This window comes from Phyllobates terribilis, unplaced genomic scaffold (genome assembly GCF_046119375.1).
Source record: "Phyllobates terribilis strain yellow unplaced genomic scaffold, ASM4611937v1 Scaffold_5__5_contigs__length_657084704, whole genome shotgun sequence".
NCBI lineage: Eukaryota > Metazoa > Chordata > Amphibia > Anura > Dendrobatidae > Phyllobates > Phyllobates terribilis.
The window spans coordinates 6,452,888-6,475,167 of NW_027362765.1; the positions used below are offsets into that span (position 1 = coordinate 6,452,888).

Below are 22,280 nucleotides of genomic sequence, written 5' to 3' on the forward strand. Positions count from 1 at the left end.
TCGAACAAGCGGTCCTATGTGCAAATGTAACATCACCTAGAATAAAGTTTTGAGTTGAAAACTGTTTGATTTCAGTTTGTAATAACCTGCTAATGCTTATAATTTCAAAAATGACCATTTTTTTGTTCTTTATTAAATTGAAAAGGTTGAAAACTCTGCTGTGCATAACAATTTGGAACATGCATTTTGAGTGCAGTTTGGGTTTTTTATTTTTTAAAAAATATACTGTTATCATAGGCAGTTTGTACAAAAACCTTTCAATTGTACTCTAATAGTTATTGGACTGGAAAATTACAATGACTGCAATTCATATAGGTAATTTGGGAAAATCTGAGAAAATATTATTTGCATAATAATTTGGAACACAGTATATAGTGTCCCTTTGTGTATATAAGATAAAAGTTTAGTACAAGGTGTTATGTTCTGCTACCAAAGCTAAGGAAAGAGAGGAGATCTGTCCCTACTATAGGACTCAGCTGAATCCCTACGATGTAACAGGGAACCTGATCCTGCGATCAGACCTGCTAAAGTCCTAATCTAGTCTGTACGGAGACCTATAGATGTGGGGAGGGAATCCCTACAAGTACTAAGGACTGGGAGGAATATGGGACACCTCCTAACAGAAATAGTAGCAGACAGACGAAACAAACAAAATAGATAGAACATAGAGGTCCGTAGACCAAGCAAACTAACAGAGTTAGATACAGAGCACAGGCTAGCTAGAAAGTAGATATACAATGAAGTCCAGCAAAGCCAGAAGGGCGGAGCAGGACTAAATAGGCCAACAAGGTCATGTGACCAGCAAAGGAAAAAAAAACTAACAGCAAGGTTCTAACAGTACCCCCCCTTCTAAGAGGATCCTCCGGATCCCCTAGGACCAGGCTTATCAGGAAATCTCCTGTGAAACGCTCTGATAAGTCTGGACGCGGAAACATCATCTGACCTCACCCAAGAGTTATCCTCGGGTCCGAAACCTTTCCAGGCCACAAGATACTGCAAACTACCTCTATACCGTCTAGAGTCAAGGATGCGAGAAATTTCATATTCCCCGTCCTCCACCACCGGAGGAACAGAGGCAGAGGCGTCACCATCCGACACAACAGCTTTTTTTAACAGAGAGACATGAAAGACCGGATTAATTCTCCAGGAGGTAGGAACCTCCAACCTAACAGCAGATTGGTTGACAACCTGAAGCACCTTAAAGGGCCCTACAAACTTGGGACCCAATTTCTTAGAAGGAATCCTCAACTGCAGATTCCTAGAGGACAACCAAACCATGTCACCAACAGCGAACAAAACCTCCTGTCGTTTCCTATCAAAGTAGTCTTTAGATTTTCTGTTGGCCTCCTGAAGATTACCACGCACATCCGTCCAAACTCTTTCCAAATCACCGGAAAAATTCTCCTCCTCAGGCACGGCAGATCCCAACTTGGAGAACGACCCAAACGACGGATGTCTCCCAGAACAACAAAAAAAAGGCGAACAACCAGCAGAAGAAGATGTATGATTGTTCAGAGCAAATTCGGCAAGTGGCAGAAACTCAGACCACCCCTCTTGATTGTCTGCCACAAAACAACGCAAGAACTGCTCAACATCCTGGTTTTTCCTTTCTGTCTGGCCATTAGATTCAGGATGATATCCGGACGAAAACGACAAATGAATTCCCAACCTGTCACAAAAGGCACGCCAAAAACGAGCCACGAACTGAGGACCCCTATCAGAAACAATGTCAGTAGGAACGCCATGAAGTCTGACAATTTCCTTGACAAAGGCCTTAGCGAGAGTTTTAGCGCAGGGCAGTTTGACGAAGGGAACCAAGTGACACATCTTGCTAAAACGGTCCACGACCACCCAGATGACAGTAAAACCCTCAGAGGGGGGAAGGTCAGTTATAAAGTCCATAGCCAAATGTGTCCAAGGAGCACTGGGGACCTCCAAAGGACAAAGCAACCCCGCAGCAGGAGTATGTGAGGACTTAGATCTAGCACATATAGTACATTGGCGCACCCACTTAATGACTTCCTTCTGCCATCCAGGCCACCAAAAACTGCGACCCACCAGTCTCTTGGTCTCAGAGATTCCGGGATGACCTGCCAACCGAGATTCGTGACACTCAACAAACAAATCTCTCCTAAAGGTCCCAGGCACAAACAACCTTCCATGAGGAGTGTTAGATGGGGCATTCTCCTGAGCTTTAAGAATCTCATCTTCCAAAACGGAGTCTAAAGCAGCTATCACAACACCTTCTTGTAAAATGTTTTCCTCTTTCTCAGCACCGACTATGGGAGAAAAACTGCGAGACAAGGCATCCGCCTTAACATTCTTAGTACCAGGGATGTAAGTAACGGAGAAATTAAACCGCGAGAAAAACAGTGCCCACCTAGCCTGACGGGCATTCAGGCGCTTGGCAGCATCAAGATATATCAGATTTTTATGATCCGTAAGAACCTGAATGGGAAATTCCGCACCTTCCAAGAAGTGGCGCCAGTGTTCAAATGCGAGTTTAATAGCCAATAATTCCCGATTACCAATATTGTAATTCAGTTCAGTCTCCGAAAAATTTTTTGAAAAAAAGGCACAGGGATGTAATCCATCCCCGTTATCCTGAGACAATACTGCGCCAACCCCCACAGAGGAAGCATCAACCTCAACCAAAAACGGCCTAGTAACATCAGGCTGCATAAGGATGGGAGCAGAGGTGAACCTCTCCTTGAGATACACAAAAGCTTCAATGGCCTCAGAAGACCACTGAACCGCATCAGCACCTTTCCTGGTGAGATCAGTCAGAGGTTTGACAATACTAGAAAATTTTTTTATGAATTTTCTATAGTAATTGGCGAAACCCAAAAACCTCTGTATCGATTTCAAACCAATAGGCCTAGGCCATTCCTGCACAGCCTGAACCTTAACCGGATCCATCTCAAAACCTTTGCTGGAGATAATGTAGCCCAAAAAACTAATTCTCTGTACAGCGAACTCACATTTCTCCAGCTTAGCAAAAAGCGAGTTGTCCATTAATAACTGTAATACCTCACGCACGCTCCGCCAATGAGACTCCAGATCTGGCGAATAAATCAAAATGTCATCCAAATACACAACCACATTTTTACCGATCAAAGGTCTAAGGATGTCATTAATCAGATTCTGAAAAAATGCAGGAGCATTAGTAAGACCAAAAGGCATAACCAGATTCTCAAAATGACCCACAGGAGTGTTAAAAGCAGTCTTCCATTCATCACCCTCCTTCATGCGCAACAGATTGTATGCCCCCTTAAGGTCAATTTTAGAGAACCACTTGGCCCCCAATAACTGGTTAAACAGATCAGGAATCAATGGCAGTGGGTAAGGATTGCGTACCGTAATTTTGTTAATCTCACGAAAATCCAGACAAGGACGTAAACCGCCGTCCTTTTTTTTTACAAAAAAAAAATCCAACCGCCACAGGAGACTTAGAGGGCCTAATGTGACCGGCGGCCAAACTTGTCTGTATGTATTCCTCCAAAGCCTTCCTCTCAGGAATAGTAAGGTTAAATAAACGACTTTTAGGAAGAGTCGCTCCAGGGACAAATTCAATAGAACAATCATAGTCTCTATGGGGAGGCAAAACCTGCGATTCTTTCTCAGAAAAAACTCTCCAAAAATCCTGAATAGGAACAGGCAATTCTCCCCTATCCAAAGCTGCAATACGCCCGTTACAACACTTGTCATAACATTTATGGCTCCAGGATTTAATTTCACTGGTAGACCAATCCAGTACAGGATTGTGAAATTTTAACCAGGGCAAACCCAATATTACTGGAGAAGGCAAGTTATTCAACACTACCAAATCCAATTTCTCATGGTGAACACCATTAATAGTGAGAGGAAATTCACTGACCTTGAGAGTAATATTCTTCAAAGGGGAGCCATCCACAGAAACCACAGCAATGGGGGATGATAAAGGTTCAGGTTTTAAATTGAGTTTTTCCACGAATCCCCCATCAATTACATTCAGTGTAGACCCGCAATCAACAAACACCCGAAATTCCATCAATTTTTCCTGAGCAATCGTGGAAGCAGCTAAAAATATACCCTTGGAATTTAAACAGGCAATACGGGCGTGACTGACCATTTTTTTTTCTTTCTTCATACGAAGCTCACAGCCTTTAATCAAATGACCAGATTTCCCGCAATAGAAACACAAGCCTTCCGAAAAACGACGGTCTTTTTCTTGAGAGCGAGGTGCCACCGATCCAATCTCCATCGGTTCACCACTGTTAGTACACACATTATCATAACCAGAAACTGACATAGCAGAGGATTTGCTCTCATTAACCCTAGCACGCAGTCTTCTATCCACCCGTATAGCTAATTGCATAGCCTGTTGCAAATCCTCAGGTGTAGGATAAGCAATTAGCAGGTCTTTAACCCTTTCACTGAGCCCAGCAAGAAATAGACTTTTCAGAGCAGAATCGTTCCACCCTGTTTGAGTGGACCAACGACGAAAATGTGTACAATATTTTTCCACATTACCCGATCCTTGTTTTAAACGTCTCAACTCAGTCTCAGCTGATGCGACACGGTCAGGATCATCATATAATAGTCCCAAAGCAGAAAAAAAACTATCCACTGATCTGAAGCATGAATCACTAGGTTGCAAAGAAAAGGCCCACTCCTGAGGCTCTTTGCGCAAAAGTGACATTATGAACCCTACGCGCTGGGATTCATCCCCAGAGGACTTAGGTCTCAAATGAAAATACAATAAGCAAGCATTTTTAAATGAAAAAAATTCTCGGTGTTCACCAAAAAATAAATCCGGCAAACATACCTTAGGCTCCAAGAAATGTGCTCCAGGACAGTTACTCACGTGCTGACGGAGCTCGGCCACCTCCAGAGAGAGTCCCTGCAGGCGATGAGCCAAATCCTGAACCGACACCATGATGGAACAGAAAAATCTTTCCTTAGAGAATTTGCTGGCTGGACTTACTGTTATGTTCTGCTACCAAATCTAAGGAAAGAGAGGAGATCTGTCCCTACTATAGGACTCAGCTGAATCCCTACGATGTAACAGGGAACCTGATCCTGCGATCAGACCTGCTAAAGTCCTAATCTAGTCTGTACGGAGACCTATAGATGTGGGGAGGGAATCCCTACAAGTACTAAGGACTGGGAGGAATATGGGACACCTCCTAACAGAAATAGTAGCAGACAGACGAAACAAACAAAATAGATAGAACATAGAGGTCCGTAGACCAAGCAAACTAACAGAGTTAGATACAGAGCACAGGCTAGCTAGAAAGTAGATATACAATGAAGTCCAGCAAAGCCAGAAGGGCGGAGCAGGACTAAATAGGCCAACAAGGTCATGTGACCAGCAAAGGAAAAAAAAACTAACAGCAAGGTTCTAACACAAGGACCTACTTGAGTGATTAAGGGTTCAAACAGAGTGAGTTCATCCTTTATACTAGTCAGAAATATGTGAGAATTTATAAATGACCTGAGCTGGAAATAAGCCAAGCAGGATAGACCCCTACCTGGTCAGGAGCCACCAAGTTATGTAAAGGAAGAAAAAGAGCCTGATCCAATAAGAATATGTCTCAATCTAACCCAATCAAATCTTGCCTAGATTAGAAAGGAGTCCACACCTGAAGTAGGTGGGAAATCTGGGTTGTCAAACAAGGATGTTAATGGACCCAACCTATGTGATATAGATGATGAGATTAGGACTTGCTCCCATGTATGCAAAAAGTGTTGAGTGAGTATTATTAAGGCTATGTGCCCACGACGTAGAAATGAAACAGAAAATTTCTGCAGCGTTTCTGCATCTCCCTGACAGAAAAAATGCATGCGGATTGTACATGCGTTTTCCTGCCAGGGACATGCGGTTGTGAAGCGTTCTTCACATGCATTTCCGCATGCGGGTTATCAAGCGATTTTAGCATCACTTGGAAAAGTGCTTGACAACTTGTTCACACTATATAAATCCATGCAACCGGCATGTATATAGTGTGACCCCCAAAGAATGTAAAAAAAAAATCTATACTTACCTTCCGATGGCCCTGCAGCATAAACGCTTGAAAAACGCATAGTGGGCACACAGCCTAATAGTTTAGTTTCTCCATGTATTTTGTCAATCCAAGGTTGAGATGTGAGTGTCCAGAGAGAGGGGTCCTCTTCCAGTTTCATTCACTGCTTATTTTCCATAGACCTAAATCAGTCCACTGCTCTCATAAGAATCAAAGATTGATGGGATTTTTTTTTTCAGATCTGACAGATTAGTACCCCATTTTATTCTTTGGGACGACACAATATTGTAACACGTATCCTAGGCCTCGATGTTCCCCATACAAACTTGCTGTTAGAATTGTTGAGAAGGGAGAAAAAGGTCTGAGGAACGCAGACCGGAACGGTATGAAATATATAAAGAAGATCTGGTAAAATGCCAGTTTTGATCACATTAACACGATTAAACCAGGACAAGGGTTTTAAGTTCTAATTAATTCGATTTTGAATCGTTTGTTCAAGGATGGGGTTTAAATCATACAGATTATCCAAGTTCCCCAGAATTTGTATACCCAGGTACTTAATAGCATCTTTCTGCCACTTAAAGGGAAAGTTAGAAATTAGTTATTGTGTCAGTTCAGGGTTAAAAGTTATGTTCATGGCTTCTGTTTTAGAGTAGTTGACTTTAAAATTGCTTACATGGACGAATTCTTTTAAATCTTTTATTATAGAAAAAATGAGATAATTGGGTTTGAAACATAGAGGAACAAGTCGTCTGCATGTAGAGCTAGTTTATAGTGATGTGAGTCTATAGTAACTCCACTAATATCTGGATTTGTGTGTAATGCTACCGCTAAATGTTCCATCACCAATGTGTATAGGAGAGGTGATAAGGGACACCCTTGTCTCGTCCCCTTTTTAATAGAAAATGTGTCAGATAGAAGGCCGTTTACCCTATCGCTTTAGGGTCAGTGTATAAGGATAGAATTTTAGATAACAAGAAAGAGTCCAACCTAATTTGTCGTAGGGTGCTCTTCAAGAAAGTCCAATGCACTGTGTCAAATGCTTTTTTAGTGTAGGCAGAAACAAGGCACATTGGGATCCCCTGGGCTTTTGCATGTGAATTTAACAACAATGTTTTAATCTGTATTATCACAAGCTTCTCTACCCTTAACAAAACCAAGCTGATCGTTGCTAACAATTGAGGGTAAGTAGTGGGAGAGCCGTGTTGTAATTATTTTACAAATATTTTGACGTCTACATTAATGAATGATATTGGATGAATATTAGGGCAGGTATTTGGTCCTTTTCCAGGCTTTGATAAAACCATTATATAAGCTTCAAGTGATTGGGGCGTAAAGTCTTCTGAGATTTTATTGAACACTTTAGTTAAAATGGTAATAACAGAGGTGCAAACATGTTATAAAATCTATTATTGAATCCATCTGGCCCAGGGATCTTCCCGATAGGGAATGATTTAATGGCTTCTCCTATCTGTTGCTCAGTGAAAGTTTTGTCTAGTATCTCCTGCTCAGGGGTCTGTAAGGAAGGAACGGCAGTGTCCATAATATATTTGTCAATTTTTGTTTAAAGAATATTAGGTGGCATGTTGTGGTACTGTCCATGAATATTATATAGCGAACTATAACAGCAATGAAATGCTTCCGCTGTGTCAGTGGGGTTATGAATTTCTGGCCCGGGTGCCCCTTTTATGTTGGATATGTATATCCTTTACATGTGTTGTTGGAACCTTCTTGCCAATGGGTGACCACATTTATCTGTGAATTCGTAAGAGTACCTTCACATGTGATCTTGGTATTTTGAATACGTTTGATCTATTTAAGACCTTCACTCCTTTCTTTTTACAATCAGATTGTTTTTATTGAACAAAACAAAGAATTACCAATATTTTGTTTTTCTTATACAAACATTGTGAGAAAAACAATAAAAAGAAATAAAAACCAGTAAACAATACAAGAACCGGTTTACAATGATATAAATCCCAATATCGCTCTATAGTACAATGTTTTGGAACAGTAATTTTACATTTGTATAGAAATATCTGAATACTTCCTGACGGCTTATTTTTTTCCCTATTGAGACATCAAAAGAAAAAGAATATATCTAAGAAGGGGCAATTGTGTGGACTGAGACTATGATTATTTGCTGACACTTTGGATATAAGTAAAAAGCTCACGGTTTACTATAAGGAAATGGACAAACAGTCCAGTATAATATTTCTGAGGTTTTCTGAAGCAATATCTGGGGTATTTAACTATTGCTTCCATAGGTGTATGGATTTCTTAAGAGCGTTCATTTTAATATAAGATATTATATTAAATATTTCCAAATATATAGTATTATTTATCCTGGATTTTAGTTCTGTTATCGTTTGGGGAGAATTGTCTATCCAATGTAGTGCCAACAACTTTCTGGCTTGGAATAATATTCTTGAGCTATCTATTGCCATATGGAGTCTGGGTCTACGTCTTCTCCCAGGAGTCCTAGGATACAGATTTTAGGTTCCAACTGAAGTTGTATCCCAAATACAGATAGTACAAGAGCGATCACCCCCTTCCAGTAGTCGCCAATATTTCAACATCATATGCATCAGGTGGGCGTCCTTTTGATCACATCTAGGACATGTGTCATACGTTCGAATTCAAATTTTAAATAAAATACTTGGGGATCTATATACCCTATGAATGAGAAGAATTCGGGACAATCTTTGTGACTCAGACAAGGAAAGTTTAGGTGTCAAATCCAGTATTTCACCCATTGCTCCTCAGATAAGAGACCCACATCCTCCTCCCATTTTGTCTTAACCATCAAAGGATATTTATCCAAATGTAGGGCCAGTAACTGCCTATAAATAAGGGATATTAGACCTTTTGTATCCAACGATGTAGTAATGGTATCTAATGCGTGATGTCTATTAATCAGTATGGCGTTTATTCTAAGTTGTGTACTATACGCATGACGTATTTGCAGGTATTGATAAAACACCCTATGTGGAAAGTAAAAATCTGCCTTTATTTGTTCAAAGTTCTTGAATAATCCATCCCTCAGGAGTTGTGACACCAAACATATACCCATATCCTCCCACTCACTAATATTATTTAGTTTATGTAGCTCTGGTAAGTTATAGTTGTGCCATAAAGGAGTATAGTTTGTGTACTTTCCAATCCCCAGAATATTTTTACCCCTATCCGACGCCTTATATATTAACTTTAGTGTACAACATTTTAAGTCACTTTCTCGAAGAGGCCCCATATCTAGTTACTGAGAATGGAAGCTTCCACTTGGTTCCTTCCATAAGTACAATGGAGAAAATAATTATTTGATCCCCTGCTGTTTTTGTAAGTTTGCCCACTGACAAAGACATGAACAGTCTATAATTTTAAGGGTAGGTTAATTTTAACATTGAGAGATAGAATATCCAAAAATAATTAAGAAAATCACATTGTATAAATTAGATAAATTTATTTGCATTTTGCAGTGAGAAATAAGTATTTGATTCCCTACTAACAATTATGAGTTCTGGCTCCTACCGACCAGTTAGATGCTCCTAATCAACTCGTTACCTGCATGAAAGACAGCTGTCTTACACCTGTATAAAAGACTCCTGTCCACAGACTCAATTAATCAATCACACTCTAACCTCTAAAACATGGGCAAGACCAAAGAGCTTTCTAAGGATGTCAGCGACAAGATCATAGACCTGCAGAAAGCTGGAATGGGCTACAAAACCATAAGTATGATGCTGGGTGAGAAGGAGACAACTGTTGGTGCAATAGTAAGAAAATGGAAGAAATACAAAATGACTGTCAATCGACATCGATCTGGGGCACCATGCAAAATCTCACCTCGTGGGCTATCCTCGATCATGAGGAAGGTGAGAGATTAGCCTAAGGCTGGGTGCCCATGTAGCGTTTTTCAAGCGTTTATGCTGCGGAATTTCCGCAGCATAAACGCTTGTGAAACGCTAGGTAATCCACACCCATGGTCCCCAAGGGGATTCCGCATGTTCTATGCACATGCTGCGGATTTTTCCGCAGCGTTTATGCTGCGTACAAAAATCCGCAGCATGTCATTTAATTTTGCGGAAGCGCAGCGGAATGGCCGCCATTGACTTGCATTGAGACGCATACAATGCGCGTCTGCACATTTGTACAAGCGGATTGTATGCGTCTCTATGTGCGGATGGTACCCAGTTCTGGAGGAGAGGAGACTCTCATCCAGACCTGGGTACCATTGAACCTGTAAAAAAAGAATAAAATAATAAAGTTTATACTCACCTTTCCGAAGGCTTCTCTCTGCATGCCGGCAGCGCTGAAGGACCTTCGGTGACGTCACAGTCATGTGACCGCAGGCCCTTCACCGCTGTGTCTCGCGATATGCCGGCAGCCAGGAACCAGCCAGGAAGCAGCGCTGCAGCCACGCCGGGGCATCGGGGGTGAGTATAGCTTTATTTTATTTTTACGGTTCACACTGTATAAATCCATGCTGTTTCCAATCTGCATGCGGAAACGCATGTGAATCCGCATGTGGATCTGCATGTATTCCGCATGTATTCTGCAGGAAAAACGCATGCACAATCTGCATGCGTTTTTTCTGCCAGGGAGATGCAGAAATGCTGCAGAAATTTTCTGCTTCATTTCTGCATCGTGGGCACATAGCCTAAAACTACACAGGGGAAACTTGTTAATGATCTCAAGGCAGCTGGGACCACAGTCACCAAGAAAACCATTGGTAACACATTACGCCTTAAAGGTTTAAAATCCTGCAATGCCTGAAAGGTCCCCCTGCTCAAGAAGGCACATGTGCAGGCCGCTCGAGCAAATAGGAGACTTTAGCTGCTCTCTCTTTTTTTAGCCTGGATCCATGTTTTATTATTATACCTCTGAGGATGCATTTCAGTGCTTCCCATTGAAAAGGTAAGGCAGTTTCATCTTGCTCATATATTTGAAGGAGATGTGCCCACGATGCAGAAATGCTCCGGATTTTTCCTGAGCGTTTCTGCATCTCCCTGGCAGAAAAAAATGCATGCGGATTGCACATGCGTTTTACCTGCCAGGGACAAGCGGAAGTGAAGTGTTTATCACATGCATATACTTATGCGGTCGAGTGACCCGTCACATGACTAAATGACGTCAACGCAGGTCCTTTTAGTCCACCGCGAGCTGCCGGCAAGCCAGGATGGATCGCTATGGAGACCGGGGGCCATCAAAAGGTAAGTATAATGTATATTTTTTATTTTACAGGTACTATGGTACCCGGGTCTGGAGGAGTTTCTCCTCTTCTCCAAACCCCGGTACCATCCGCACATTGAATCCGCATGTGCAGATGCAGATGTCATGCGGTCCAATGCAAGTCAATGGTGGCAAAAACGCTGCGATTCCACAAAATAATTGGTAGTGCTGCGGATTTTTCCGCAATGATAATTGGGGAACATGGCAGACTTTCTACCAAGCGTTTTTTAAGCGTTTCTGCAGCGGAATTGTCGCTGCGGAAATGCTTAAAAAACGCATAGTGGGCACACGGACTTTGAGCAGATTATCATTTAAGTTCCCACAGCTGAAGCCTTGGTGGAGTCAGGTATAGTCAGATTACAGGACCATGATCTGACCATATAGCAGTCACTATCAGAGATGTAGGTTGCCACGTAAGCAAGTGATGGATAATTAAGGAAAAGTCTTTACGGCTATACGTATTGTGTAAAGGAGAATAATACGTATAATCCTTTACATCTGGATGTAGTATCCTCCAGACATCAACCAGTAGGAGAGACCGGAGCACAATTAGCAAAGCTTTTGGGTGATTTAGGTTGGTGACTCTGGTCCAGGGATGCGTCTAAAGAAGGGCCCTACACAAAATTAAAGTCACCTCCAATGATGATAAGATCCTCCACAAAATGTTTTAGTTTGTTTAAGTAATGACAGCATGTCTTAATTAGGTCACAATTAGGAAGATAGAAGTTTGTCAAAGTCAAAATTTTGGAGTAGACGGAGATCTTAACAAACACATACCTCCTCTCCGTGTCAGACAGTGTTTCTACAATAGTATGCATCAGTGATCTGTGGCGGCCTATACTCAGCACCTTAGACTTCAAAACTGCATTTTTCTGGGACGCCAAGATGAATAATATCTATTAGTAATCTGAGGTACAGTATATGATCGCCTCTAAAGTGTGACTCCTGAAGAAAGAGAAAATGTACGTGCTGTTTATGCCTACGATAAAACACTTGAGCTCCTTTCTCTGGAACATTAAGTCCTCTGACATTCAATGAACAAGTTTTGAGTTGTGCCATATTATATGAAAAAAAGGGGGAATGGAAGAGAGAAAGATTAAGAGAAAAGAAGAAGTATAGACGGTAGATAGTAACATCTACCTCTCAGCGTCTAAGAAGTATAGATTATGAATATATCAAAACAGTAGGAAATTGCGAAACAAGCAGATCCCAATGCAAGTCCCTAACTGGGGGTTGTCTTTACAGGCGTAAGTCCAACCTTCAGTCCCAGGCTTTCTTTTAGGGGGAACCATGGAATATATAGCGAGTAAAGTAATATAGCCTGATATTACAGTAGTATCATGTGAACTCAACTTATATGCCGGTCTAAGATCTTATATGAACTTAGACATTCTATATAGTGGAAGAGTGGCACCTAATGCTCTATTTAGAAATATCTAATTATATGCTTAAAGAAATAAGTAAGCATCGGTAAACTGTCTCTCATCAGGGAAGACAAGATTAATTTCAGGAGCTCATATGATTGGCAGGTTCCTTTCCCATCTGGCTGCATCGCCATCAAGTTCCTGATCCATTGAACGCCTTCTGTGACGTGCTGGAACACTCTGTGGCAATGGTGGAGCAGGTGGCCAGTCAGATATATGGATTCTGGGAACGTCCAGGACATCACAGAAAGGTCTCGTCACTTTGATCTTTCAAAGTATACAATGTTCCATTTTTTTGGACCTGCAGCTGCAAAGCGTACCACAGGAGTACATCAGGCCATTTTTCAATAGAGCATCAAGTTGTGGTTTCAATACCCTTCTTTTAGCAAGTGTCATTCAGGATAGATCTATGATCGATTGTATACGTTTTCCATTGAAAATCACCAGGTCCCAACTCCTCAGCTTTCCTCACAACGGCCTCTTACATTGAAAAAAATGTATGTGACAGAGAATGTCCCTTGGATGCTCAGGATCTGGGCCATGATTGCCTAATGTATGATGCACCCTGTCGGTCTCCATCTCCTCGTCAATAGGGTCACCAAGGATATTATTGATTAATGTCAATAGTGTTGGCATGATTGCTTGTGCATTGATGCTTTCATGTACACCCCTTATCCAGATATTATTGTGATTTTCATGGTCATCAACCAAATTAAATAGACTATTTGTTTATGAGCATTTGGATGGTCCACATCTTGTAGACATCAGCCTCTAATCTCTTTAACTTATCAGTAAGCTGTGACAGGAAAGAAGTGAGGGAATGTATTTCAGTTTTGTATGTGGTCTCCAGCCTTTGTATATATTGATCTATCTCTTGTTTAGTAGGGATAGACGCAAAATATGAAATACAAATCAATTATGGAGTTCCCCATATCAGAACCTCTGTGGCTGGGGGGGTAAATTTCCCTGTGAAGCAAGCACTGCTCAGTATGTGGGCTTTGGTGAGGGTACAGGGAGATTTGTGGAGCTGTTTTCCTGTGAGGCCTACATTAAGAGAGAAGTTGGTGCAGGACTTACAGGCTGGAGCTGTCTGGCATCATGAGGGTTAAGACTGCTTCTTTTTCCACGCTGAGGTGAGGCAGTAATAGCTCTGGAGCAGGAAGATAAGACCTTCCATAAGAAACGCTGCATACCAGACATGCTGACAGAGGTGGAGGACCTCAGATTAACCTCTGATCTCTTCTTTTTTTCCCATATCAGACATCATGTTGGAGGCTGTAAATTGCTTATAATTCCCCCAGGAATACAGTCTGAAGAGAGTGCTTTCAGTGTGTGCATTCTTCTTGATGCTTTGTCCAGGCCATGTCCTTCCTGTTGATGCTCAATATGTCCAAAGGCAGCGTTGATTGAGAGCAGGATTGCGTGATGTAACAATCTTGTGTGAGCCCCGGGAACGGGAGTTGTGACACTAATGGAACAGCGCCAGAATGGGAGGTGCGTATGAGTGTTTTTATTTTAACAAGGCCAAACATGAGGAATGAGAAATGGTTGTCCTAGTAGTGGAAAACCCCTTTAAGAAGATACAATTTTCAGTTAAAAATGAAAAAGGCTTCTCCCCTTTGTGAGTTCTCTGAAGTTTATTAAGAGTTGATTTCTGTGTAAAACATTTCCCACATTAAGAACATGAAAATGGCTTCTCGCCTGTGTGAGTACATTGGTGACGAAGAAGTAAGAATTTCTTCACAAAACATTTTCCACATTCTGAACAGGAAAAAGGCTTCTCCCCTGTGTGACTTCTCTCGTGCTTAACCAGATCTGATTTCTGCTTAAAACATTTTCCACATTCTGAACAGAAAAAAGGCTTCTCCCCTGTGTGCGTTCTCTGATGTATAACAACATCTGATTTCTGATTAAAACATTTCCCACATTCTGAACATGAAAAAGGCATCAACCCTGTGTGGGTTCTCTGGTGGTTATTAAGAATCGCTTTACGGGTAAAACATTTCCCACATTCTGAACAGGAAAAAGGCTTTTCCCCTGTGTGAGTTCTCTGGTGATTGACCAAAACTGATGTCTGGTTAAAACATTTCCCACATTCAGAACAGGAAAAGGGCTTCTCTCCTGTGTGAGTTCTCTGATGTCTGATAAAACTTGATTTAAATGTAAAACATTTTCCACATTCTGAACAAGAAAATGGCTTCTCTCCTGTGTGAGTTTTCTGGTGGTTATCAAGATGCACTTTCTGTTTAAAACATTTTCCACATTCTGAACATGAAAAAGGCTTCTCCCCTGTGTGAGTTTTCTGGTGATTGACCAAAACTGATGTCTGGTTAAAACATTTCCCACATTCAGAACAGGAAAATGGCTTCTCCCCCGTGTGAGTTCTCTGATGTGCAATAAAACCTGATTTCTCTGTAAAACATTTTCCACATTCTGAACAACAAAATGGCTTCTCCCCAGTGTGACTTCTCTGGTGATTAACAAGATTTGATTTCTGGTTAAAAAATTTCCCACACTTGAAACCAAAAAATCTATTCTCTGATGTGTGAATGCTTTGATGTTTAAGAAAAGACTTTTCGAGGCAAAAACTATTTCCATATTCTGAATGTGAAAATGGCTTCTTTGAATTAGGAGTAATCTGTTTTTTAATGCTTATTTTGCGACTTTGATTTTCCTTAGTAGTTGGTAATGAATCAGAAGACAAGACCTGTTTCAAAGGATTAGATGACAGATCTTTGCTGTGAATGGATGATGGTATATCTGGAGTAATGGCATTCACTTCAATTGTATCCTGAGGGATCTCAAGATCATCCGATTTAAAAATCTCCTGTCCCTCTGATCTCCTGGTACAGTCATCTGCCAAGAATAAAACCAATTATTATATTTTGAATAAAATATCCTCGAATTATATATACTTTTTAACATTTCTGCTCAAACTGTAAAAATGGCAACTTATGTAAAACTATTGAATTATTCACCAACAAAATGACCTTTCACAGTCTAACAGAAAACCTCATAGGATGAACCAGTAAACCGTGGTGTTCAACTGTTTGTTCATCCTGTCTCCCAAATATGGAATAAAAAGCCAAAAAATGTTATGTAGGCGAAAATAATACCAATAAAAACTTCTACTCATCTCACAAAAAACAAGTCCCCACTCAGGTCCATCATCTGTCAATGGAAAACCAGAGGTTTCCACATTATTAGTGGCTCAAAGGCTCCTGAAAAGCAACTTTGTTTTCATAAACCAATCCATCAAAATTTGCTCTCCCAAAGTCAAATCTCCCCCTCGCTTCTGAGCTTTGCAGTGTGCCCAAACCACATTTAGTATCCATTTATTTTGCATTACTATAGTGAGAAGAACCCACTAAATGTGTGTCATCTGCAAATATTGAAATACTACTCTGTATGACCCCTAAAAGGTCATTAATAAATATGTTAAAAAGAAGCTGGCCCAATACTGACCCCTGTGGTACCCCACTGTTAACTGAGACCAAGCCTGAGTTCGTTCCATTAATAACCACCCTTTGTTTCCGATCACTGAGCCAGTTCTTAACCCACATACATAAAATTAGAACAATGGGGATAGGGGAAAATATATGTATCAACCTTTTGTGTGGAACCGTATCAAAAGCTTTTGAAAAGTCCATATACACAACATCCACTGCATTTCCTCGGTCCAGTCCGGAACTTGCCTCCTCATAAAAACTGATCAGATTAGTCTGACAGGAACAGTCCTCGTAAACCCATGTTGATATTGGGTCATGAGGTTATTCTTCTTCAGATACTCTAGTATAGAATCTCTTAGGAAACCCTCCAGGACTTTACCCACAGTAGAGGTTAAGCTTACTGGCCTATAATTTCCAAGTTCAGTTTTTGTCCCCTTTTTGAATATTGGCACCACATTTGCTATACGCCAGTCCTGTGGTACTGACCCTGTTATTATGGAATCTTTAAAGATTAAAAATAATGGTCTATCTATGATGTTACTTAATTCCTGCAGTACTCGCGGGGGTATCCCATCCGGGCCCGGGGATTTGTCAGCTTTAGTGATTTTTAGACGCCGGCGTACTTCCTGCTGGGTTAAGCAAGTGACATTTAATGGAGAATTTTTGTTATCACTAATCATGTTTTCTGTCATGCGATTTTCTTGTGTAAATACGGTTGAAAAAAAATCATTTAGCATATTGGCTTTTTCCTCATCCACCATTTCACCCAGACTATTTTTAAGGGGGCCAACACTATCATTTTTTAGTTTTTTACTATTTATGTAGCTAAAGAATATTTTGGGGTTATTTTTACTTTCTCTGGCAATGAGTCTCTCTGTCTCAATCTTTGCTGCCTTGATTTGTTTTTTACATAATTTATTTAATTTTCTATATTTATTTAATGCCTCATCACTACCTACTTGCTTTAGTTCTCTAAATGCTTTCTTTTTGTCACTTATTGCGCCCCTTACAGCTCTATTTAGCCATAGTGGTTTCCTCCTATTTCTAGCATGTTTATTCCCAAGGGGTATATATTGTGCACAGGTCCTATTCAGGATGTTAATAAATGTCTCCCATTTGTTTTGTGTAGTTTTATGTCTCAGGATATCGTCCCAGTTTATTGCACTAAAATCATCTCTCAAACGTTGGAAATTTGCCTTCCTGAAGTTTAGTGTCCTTGTAACCCAGCTACTACACATCTTATCAAAGGATACATGAAAGCGTATTATTTTGTGATTACTATTAGCCAAGTGACCCCCAACTCGTATATTTGATATGCGGTCTGGTCTGTTGGTTAATATTAGGTCTAGCAGTGCCCCCCTTCTTGTTGGGTCCTGAACCAGTTGTGAAAGGTAATTGTCTCTCAAAGTTGTCAAAAACCTATTACCTTTGCTTGAACTACAGGTGTCTGTTCCCCAGTGTATTTCAGGGTAGTTGAAGTCCCCCATAAAAATGACTTCTCCTTGAGTCGCTGCTTCATCTATTTGCTTTATGAGGATATTCTCCGCTGCTTCCATTATTTTTGGAGACTTATAACTAACCCCTATCAGTAATTTATTATTTTTCCCCCACCCTTTATCTCCACCCACAGGGACTCTACATTTTCATTAGATTCACATATATTCTCCCGCAAGATGGGTTTTAAGGATGATTTTACATATAAACACACACCCCCCTTCGATTGTTTGTACGGTCATTTCTGAACAGACTATAGCCCTGTAAAGTAACTGCCCAGTCATGGCTCTCGTCCTGCCATGTCTCAGATATCCCCACCATGTCATAATTATTTTCCAACAAAATTAATTCTAATTCCTCCATTTTGTTGGTGAGGCTTCTGGCATTAGTGTACATGCATTTTATGTATCTTTCTGTACCTCTATTCCTTCTTACTATATTGACTGTTCTAACCCCACCCCCAATTTCCTTATTAGTGCAGATAGTGACCTGGGCACAATCTTCTCCACCTATAAAATGAATACCCCCCCCCAATCCCTAGTTTAAACACTCCTCCAACCTTTTAGCCATTTTCTCCCCCAGCACAGCTGCACCCTCCCCATTGAGGTGCAACCCGTCCCTAGCGTAGAATCTGTAGCCAACTGAGAAGTCAGCCCAGTTCTCCAGGAACCCAAACCTCTCCTTCCTACACCAGTTCCTGAGCCACTTATTTATCTCCCTAATCTCCCGTTGCCTCTCTGGCGTGGCACGTGGTACAGGTAGTATTTCAGAGAATACCACCTTGGAGGTCCTTGCTTTAAGTTTGCAGCCGAATTCCCTGAAATCATCTTTAAGGACCTTCGACCTACCTCTAACTTTGTCATTTTTTGCCAATGTGCACCATGACTGCTGGGTCCTCACCAGCCCCTCCCAGTAATCTGTCAACCCGATCAGCGATGTGCCGGACTCGAGAGCCAGGTAGGCAGCACACTGATCGACGATCCCTGTCTTTGTGACAGATTGCCACACACTGGCTCAAATGATCAAGCTGAACAGTCTTCTTCAGTAAAAAAAAACAAACTTCAGTCTGTAACTAACTACTAGGTAGTTACAGACTCACATAAGTGAGCCCGATCCCGCCACAAATAAACTATCATACAGAAGGAACATGTAAAAAAAATACAAGAATAAAAATATATGTAACATCCCCAAAAACAATTTATGTTTGGGAGAAGAACTCCAACACTAAATAGGAGTTGTACTCATTTGTGGTGGACCAGAGGAGCAAAGATAAGTGCTAACCAGAAGAGTAGAGAAAGTATTTGCGCCCCTATTTCAGGAGAGATTATGCAGTAATCTGAATTCCTTAGGATTGAAAATATAATGGAATTTATGACGTTGAGTGAATCCATGAAACCAGGGCTCGAGCCATGCCAACACATCTCCTGCAGGTGTGAATAGATGTATATTATAGCCATCAGCCACGCACAGCTTAGAGATATATCATGGCACATGGTAATGTTTTCTGTATAGTTTATCGCAATCCTGTTTGAAGTTAATTGGTTTTAAAAGATATTGTAAAGTCAGGATAAAGGGAAACTCTGCTGTTATTGTACAAAAATTCACACTTGTCCCTCACTGCACATTTAATGTTGTCGATCATAAAAGTGAAGTTTGTCCAGAAAGACTGGACCTGGTCTTGTAGGGACCATATGAGCACATTCAGCGGCACAGAAGGGAGAGAAGGTAGATTCATCCAATAAGATATCAGGGTTCTAGGAAGCCAACACCATCATTACCCTCCGCTTTATCTTACAGTCCCATCGTATTTTTCTTCAAGTAATTTTCTAACTTGTCAGCACATTCTATGTACGCTGTCATTTAGCTTTCTAATTTACAGATCTGGGCAGTTAAGAGTCCGCAGGTAGGAGTCTAATCAAAGGGGGTAGGTGGATCCTCCAGGTTTTAAGGTCTCTAGAAAAGGATTTTCAATGCCCAAATTCATTTGAACAGTTTTGGATGGAGGAGAATGTTGTGATCTAGAGGCAAAATGGTGATCATACGATTGTGATACGGCCGGACTACACCAGTGATAAAGCAGCCACAGCCGGTGACTGAGAAGAAGCTGTGACTTCTCTACGTTTAGTGGTTACTACTCACCTGGGTAGTCATATGTAGGAATCTCCTCTTTACACCGCTCATCACCGCTCACATATGTCTCTGTAGTATTAATATGGGTCAGATCTTCACCCTGAAAGAAATATTGTAAAAGTCACAGACAGATGGAGAAGTCCCATCTATGATCAGCTGTAATCCTGCCATCTCCACCATTCTCATTACACAAGTATAAAACATATAATACTGGTGGATAAAACAAGACTGAGCACAAGACCTTCACAGCCGTCTACACATCATAGGGGAGATCTCATGACACCTTCTCTCCATCTACCTGATGATCCTGAGGAACATTGGGATCTTCTTGTTTACAGTCCTGTGGAAGAAGAGGACGGGGACATCTCTCTGGTGTTGTCCTCTTACTGGATAGATCTGGAGGAAACACATACAGGGACTGAATTCATTCTTTACATACAGATAATTATAGGCCGTGTGTATTTAGTCCCGTCTATTACCTGGTGATGTGAGGGGCTGGGGAACCTCCATCATGACGTCCTTGTACAGATCTTTGTGTCCTTCTAAATACTCCCACTCCTCCATGGAGAAATAGACAGCGACATCCTGACACCTTATAGGAACCTGACACATACAATGATACCGTCATCCCCCCGTTCCCTTCATAGCGTTACTGTATAATGTCCCAGCATTCCTAGCAGTGTCACCTCTCCAGTCAGCAGCTCAATCATCTTGTAGACGAGTTCTAGGATCTTCTGGTCATTGATGTCCTCATGTATCAGGGGGTGAGGTGGAGGCCCTGTGATTGGGCTCAGGGGTCTTTCCCATCCCTCAGACACAGGGACCTGACAGCGCTCACTAGAGGTTTTCTTCACTACTGTGTAATCCTGGTTATGGAGAGACACATTAATAAATCTCCCTCCAGACATTTCCAGAGTCCTCACCTCTCCAGTTCTGTCCATCTGATAAGAATGATGTAATGTGACGTCATCAGAATCTCTCACCTCTCCAGTAATCCGGAAGAGGATCTCCAGGGTGAGGTGGAATATCCTCTCCGCCATCTTGTCTCTGTCCATATCCATCTTTGATGGATAAATCAGGAAAATTCTCTTATATAGAAGATCTTCACTGAGAGGATTCGATATTGTAGGGACCTGAATGAGAAGAAGATGAGCCGATGGAACATCATAAAAATCCTGTGTAATAATACAATTACTGGAGGTAATAAGGGAAATATATCAGGAGATAGAACGTGTAGGTGTTGTATTCTCTAGTCTTGTATGGATGGAACACAAGTTGAATTGCTGACTAAGACATCTCCTCCATGCTCCCAATCACTGGCTGTGTTACTCACTGCGCCAGCAGCTGATTGGCTGTAATAATCACAAATTCATTGGGACTGACCAGAAAATACAGAGATTGGCGGGGGACCCTAACAGCAATGGTATTTTTATTATTTTACAACATTCAGTTATTTTCATTGTCATCTATTAATAAAACCTTTATATTTTAGGCCACAGACAACAAGCAACGCTGAATACATTTCTCATAGACGCATCGTCCATAAAGCTAATTCTCGTCTCATTTAGCAACACTGGAATTATATTATACTGTGTGTGTGTGGGGGTGGTACTGTGGGAACATTACACTATGTGGGGGCATCATACATACTGTATAAGGGGCATAATGGGGGCATTACACTGTGGGGGCATCATATATCCTGCAAAAGGGGTATAATAGGGGCATTACACTGTGTGGGGGCATCATACATACTGCATAAGGGGCATAATGGGGGCATTACACTGTGGGGCATCATACATCCTGCATAAGGGGCATAATGGGGCATTACATTGTGTGGGGTCATCATACATACTACATAAGGGACATAATGAGGGCATCATACATACTGCATAAGGGGCATAATGGGGGCATTACACTGTGTGGGGGCATCATACATACTGTATAAGGGGCATAATGGGGGCATTACACTGTGGGGGCATCATATATCCTGCAAAAGGGGTATAATAGGGGCATTACACTGTGTGGGGGCATCATACATACTGCATAAGGGGCATAATGGGGCATTACATTGTGTGGGGTCATCATACATACTACATAAGGGACATAATGGGGGCATTACACTGTGTGGGGGCATCATACATACTGTATAAGGGGCATAATGGGGGCATTACACTGTGTGGGGGCATCATAGATACTGCATAGGGGCATAATGGGGGCATTACACTGTGTGTGGGGCATCATACATACTGTATAAGGGGCATAATGGGGGCATTACACTGTGTGGGGGCATCATACATACTGTATAAGGGGCATAATGGGGGCATTACACTGTGTGGGGGCAACATAGATACTGCATAGGGGCATAATGGGGGCATTACACTGTGTGTGGGGCATCATACATACTGTATAAGGGGCATAATGGGGGCATTACACTGTGTGGGGGCATCATACATACTGCATAATGGGGGCATTACACCATGTGGGGGTATCATACATCCTGCATAAGGGGCCTAATGGGGGCATCATACATACTGCATAAGGGGTATAAT

The 22,280-nt window shown here is 41.4% G+C and overlaps 1 protein-coding gene across 1 annotated transcript in view; it reads right to left on the bottom strand.

The window, feature by feature from the left end:
* LOC141271720 (uncharacterized) overlaps positions 1 to 20,492 on the bottom strand; it is a 152,239-nt gene extending 131,747 nt beyond the window's left edge. Inside the window, exons 1-3 of the mRNA XM_073681816.1 lie at positions 20,418 to 20,492; positions 20,211 to 20,334; positions 20,030 to 20,127 (exon numbers count right to left, since the gene is read on the bottom strand). Coding sequence (XP_073537917.1) covers positions 20,030 to 20,127; positions 20,211 to 20,334; positions 20,418 to 20,441 — 246 coding nt within the window. The 5' untranslated portion in view covers positions 20,442 to 20,492. The remainder of the gene's footprint in view (positions 1 to 20,029; positions 20,128 to 20,210; positions 20,335 to 20,417) is intronic.
* Between the last annotated feature and the right edge of the window lie 1,788 nt (positions 20,493 to 22,280).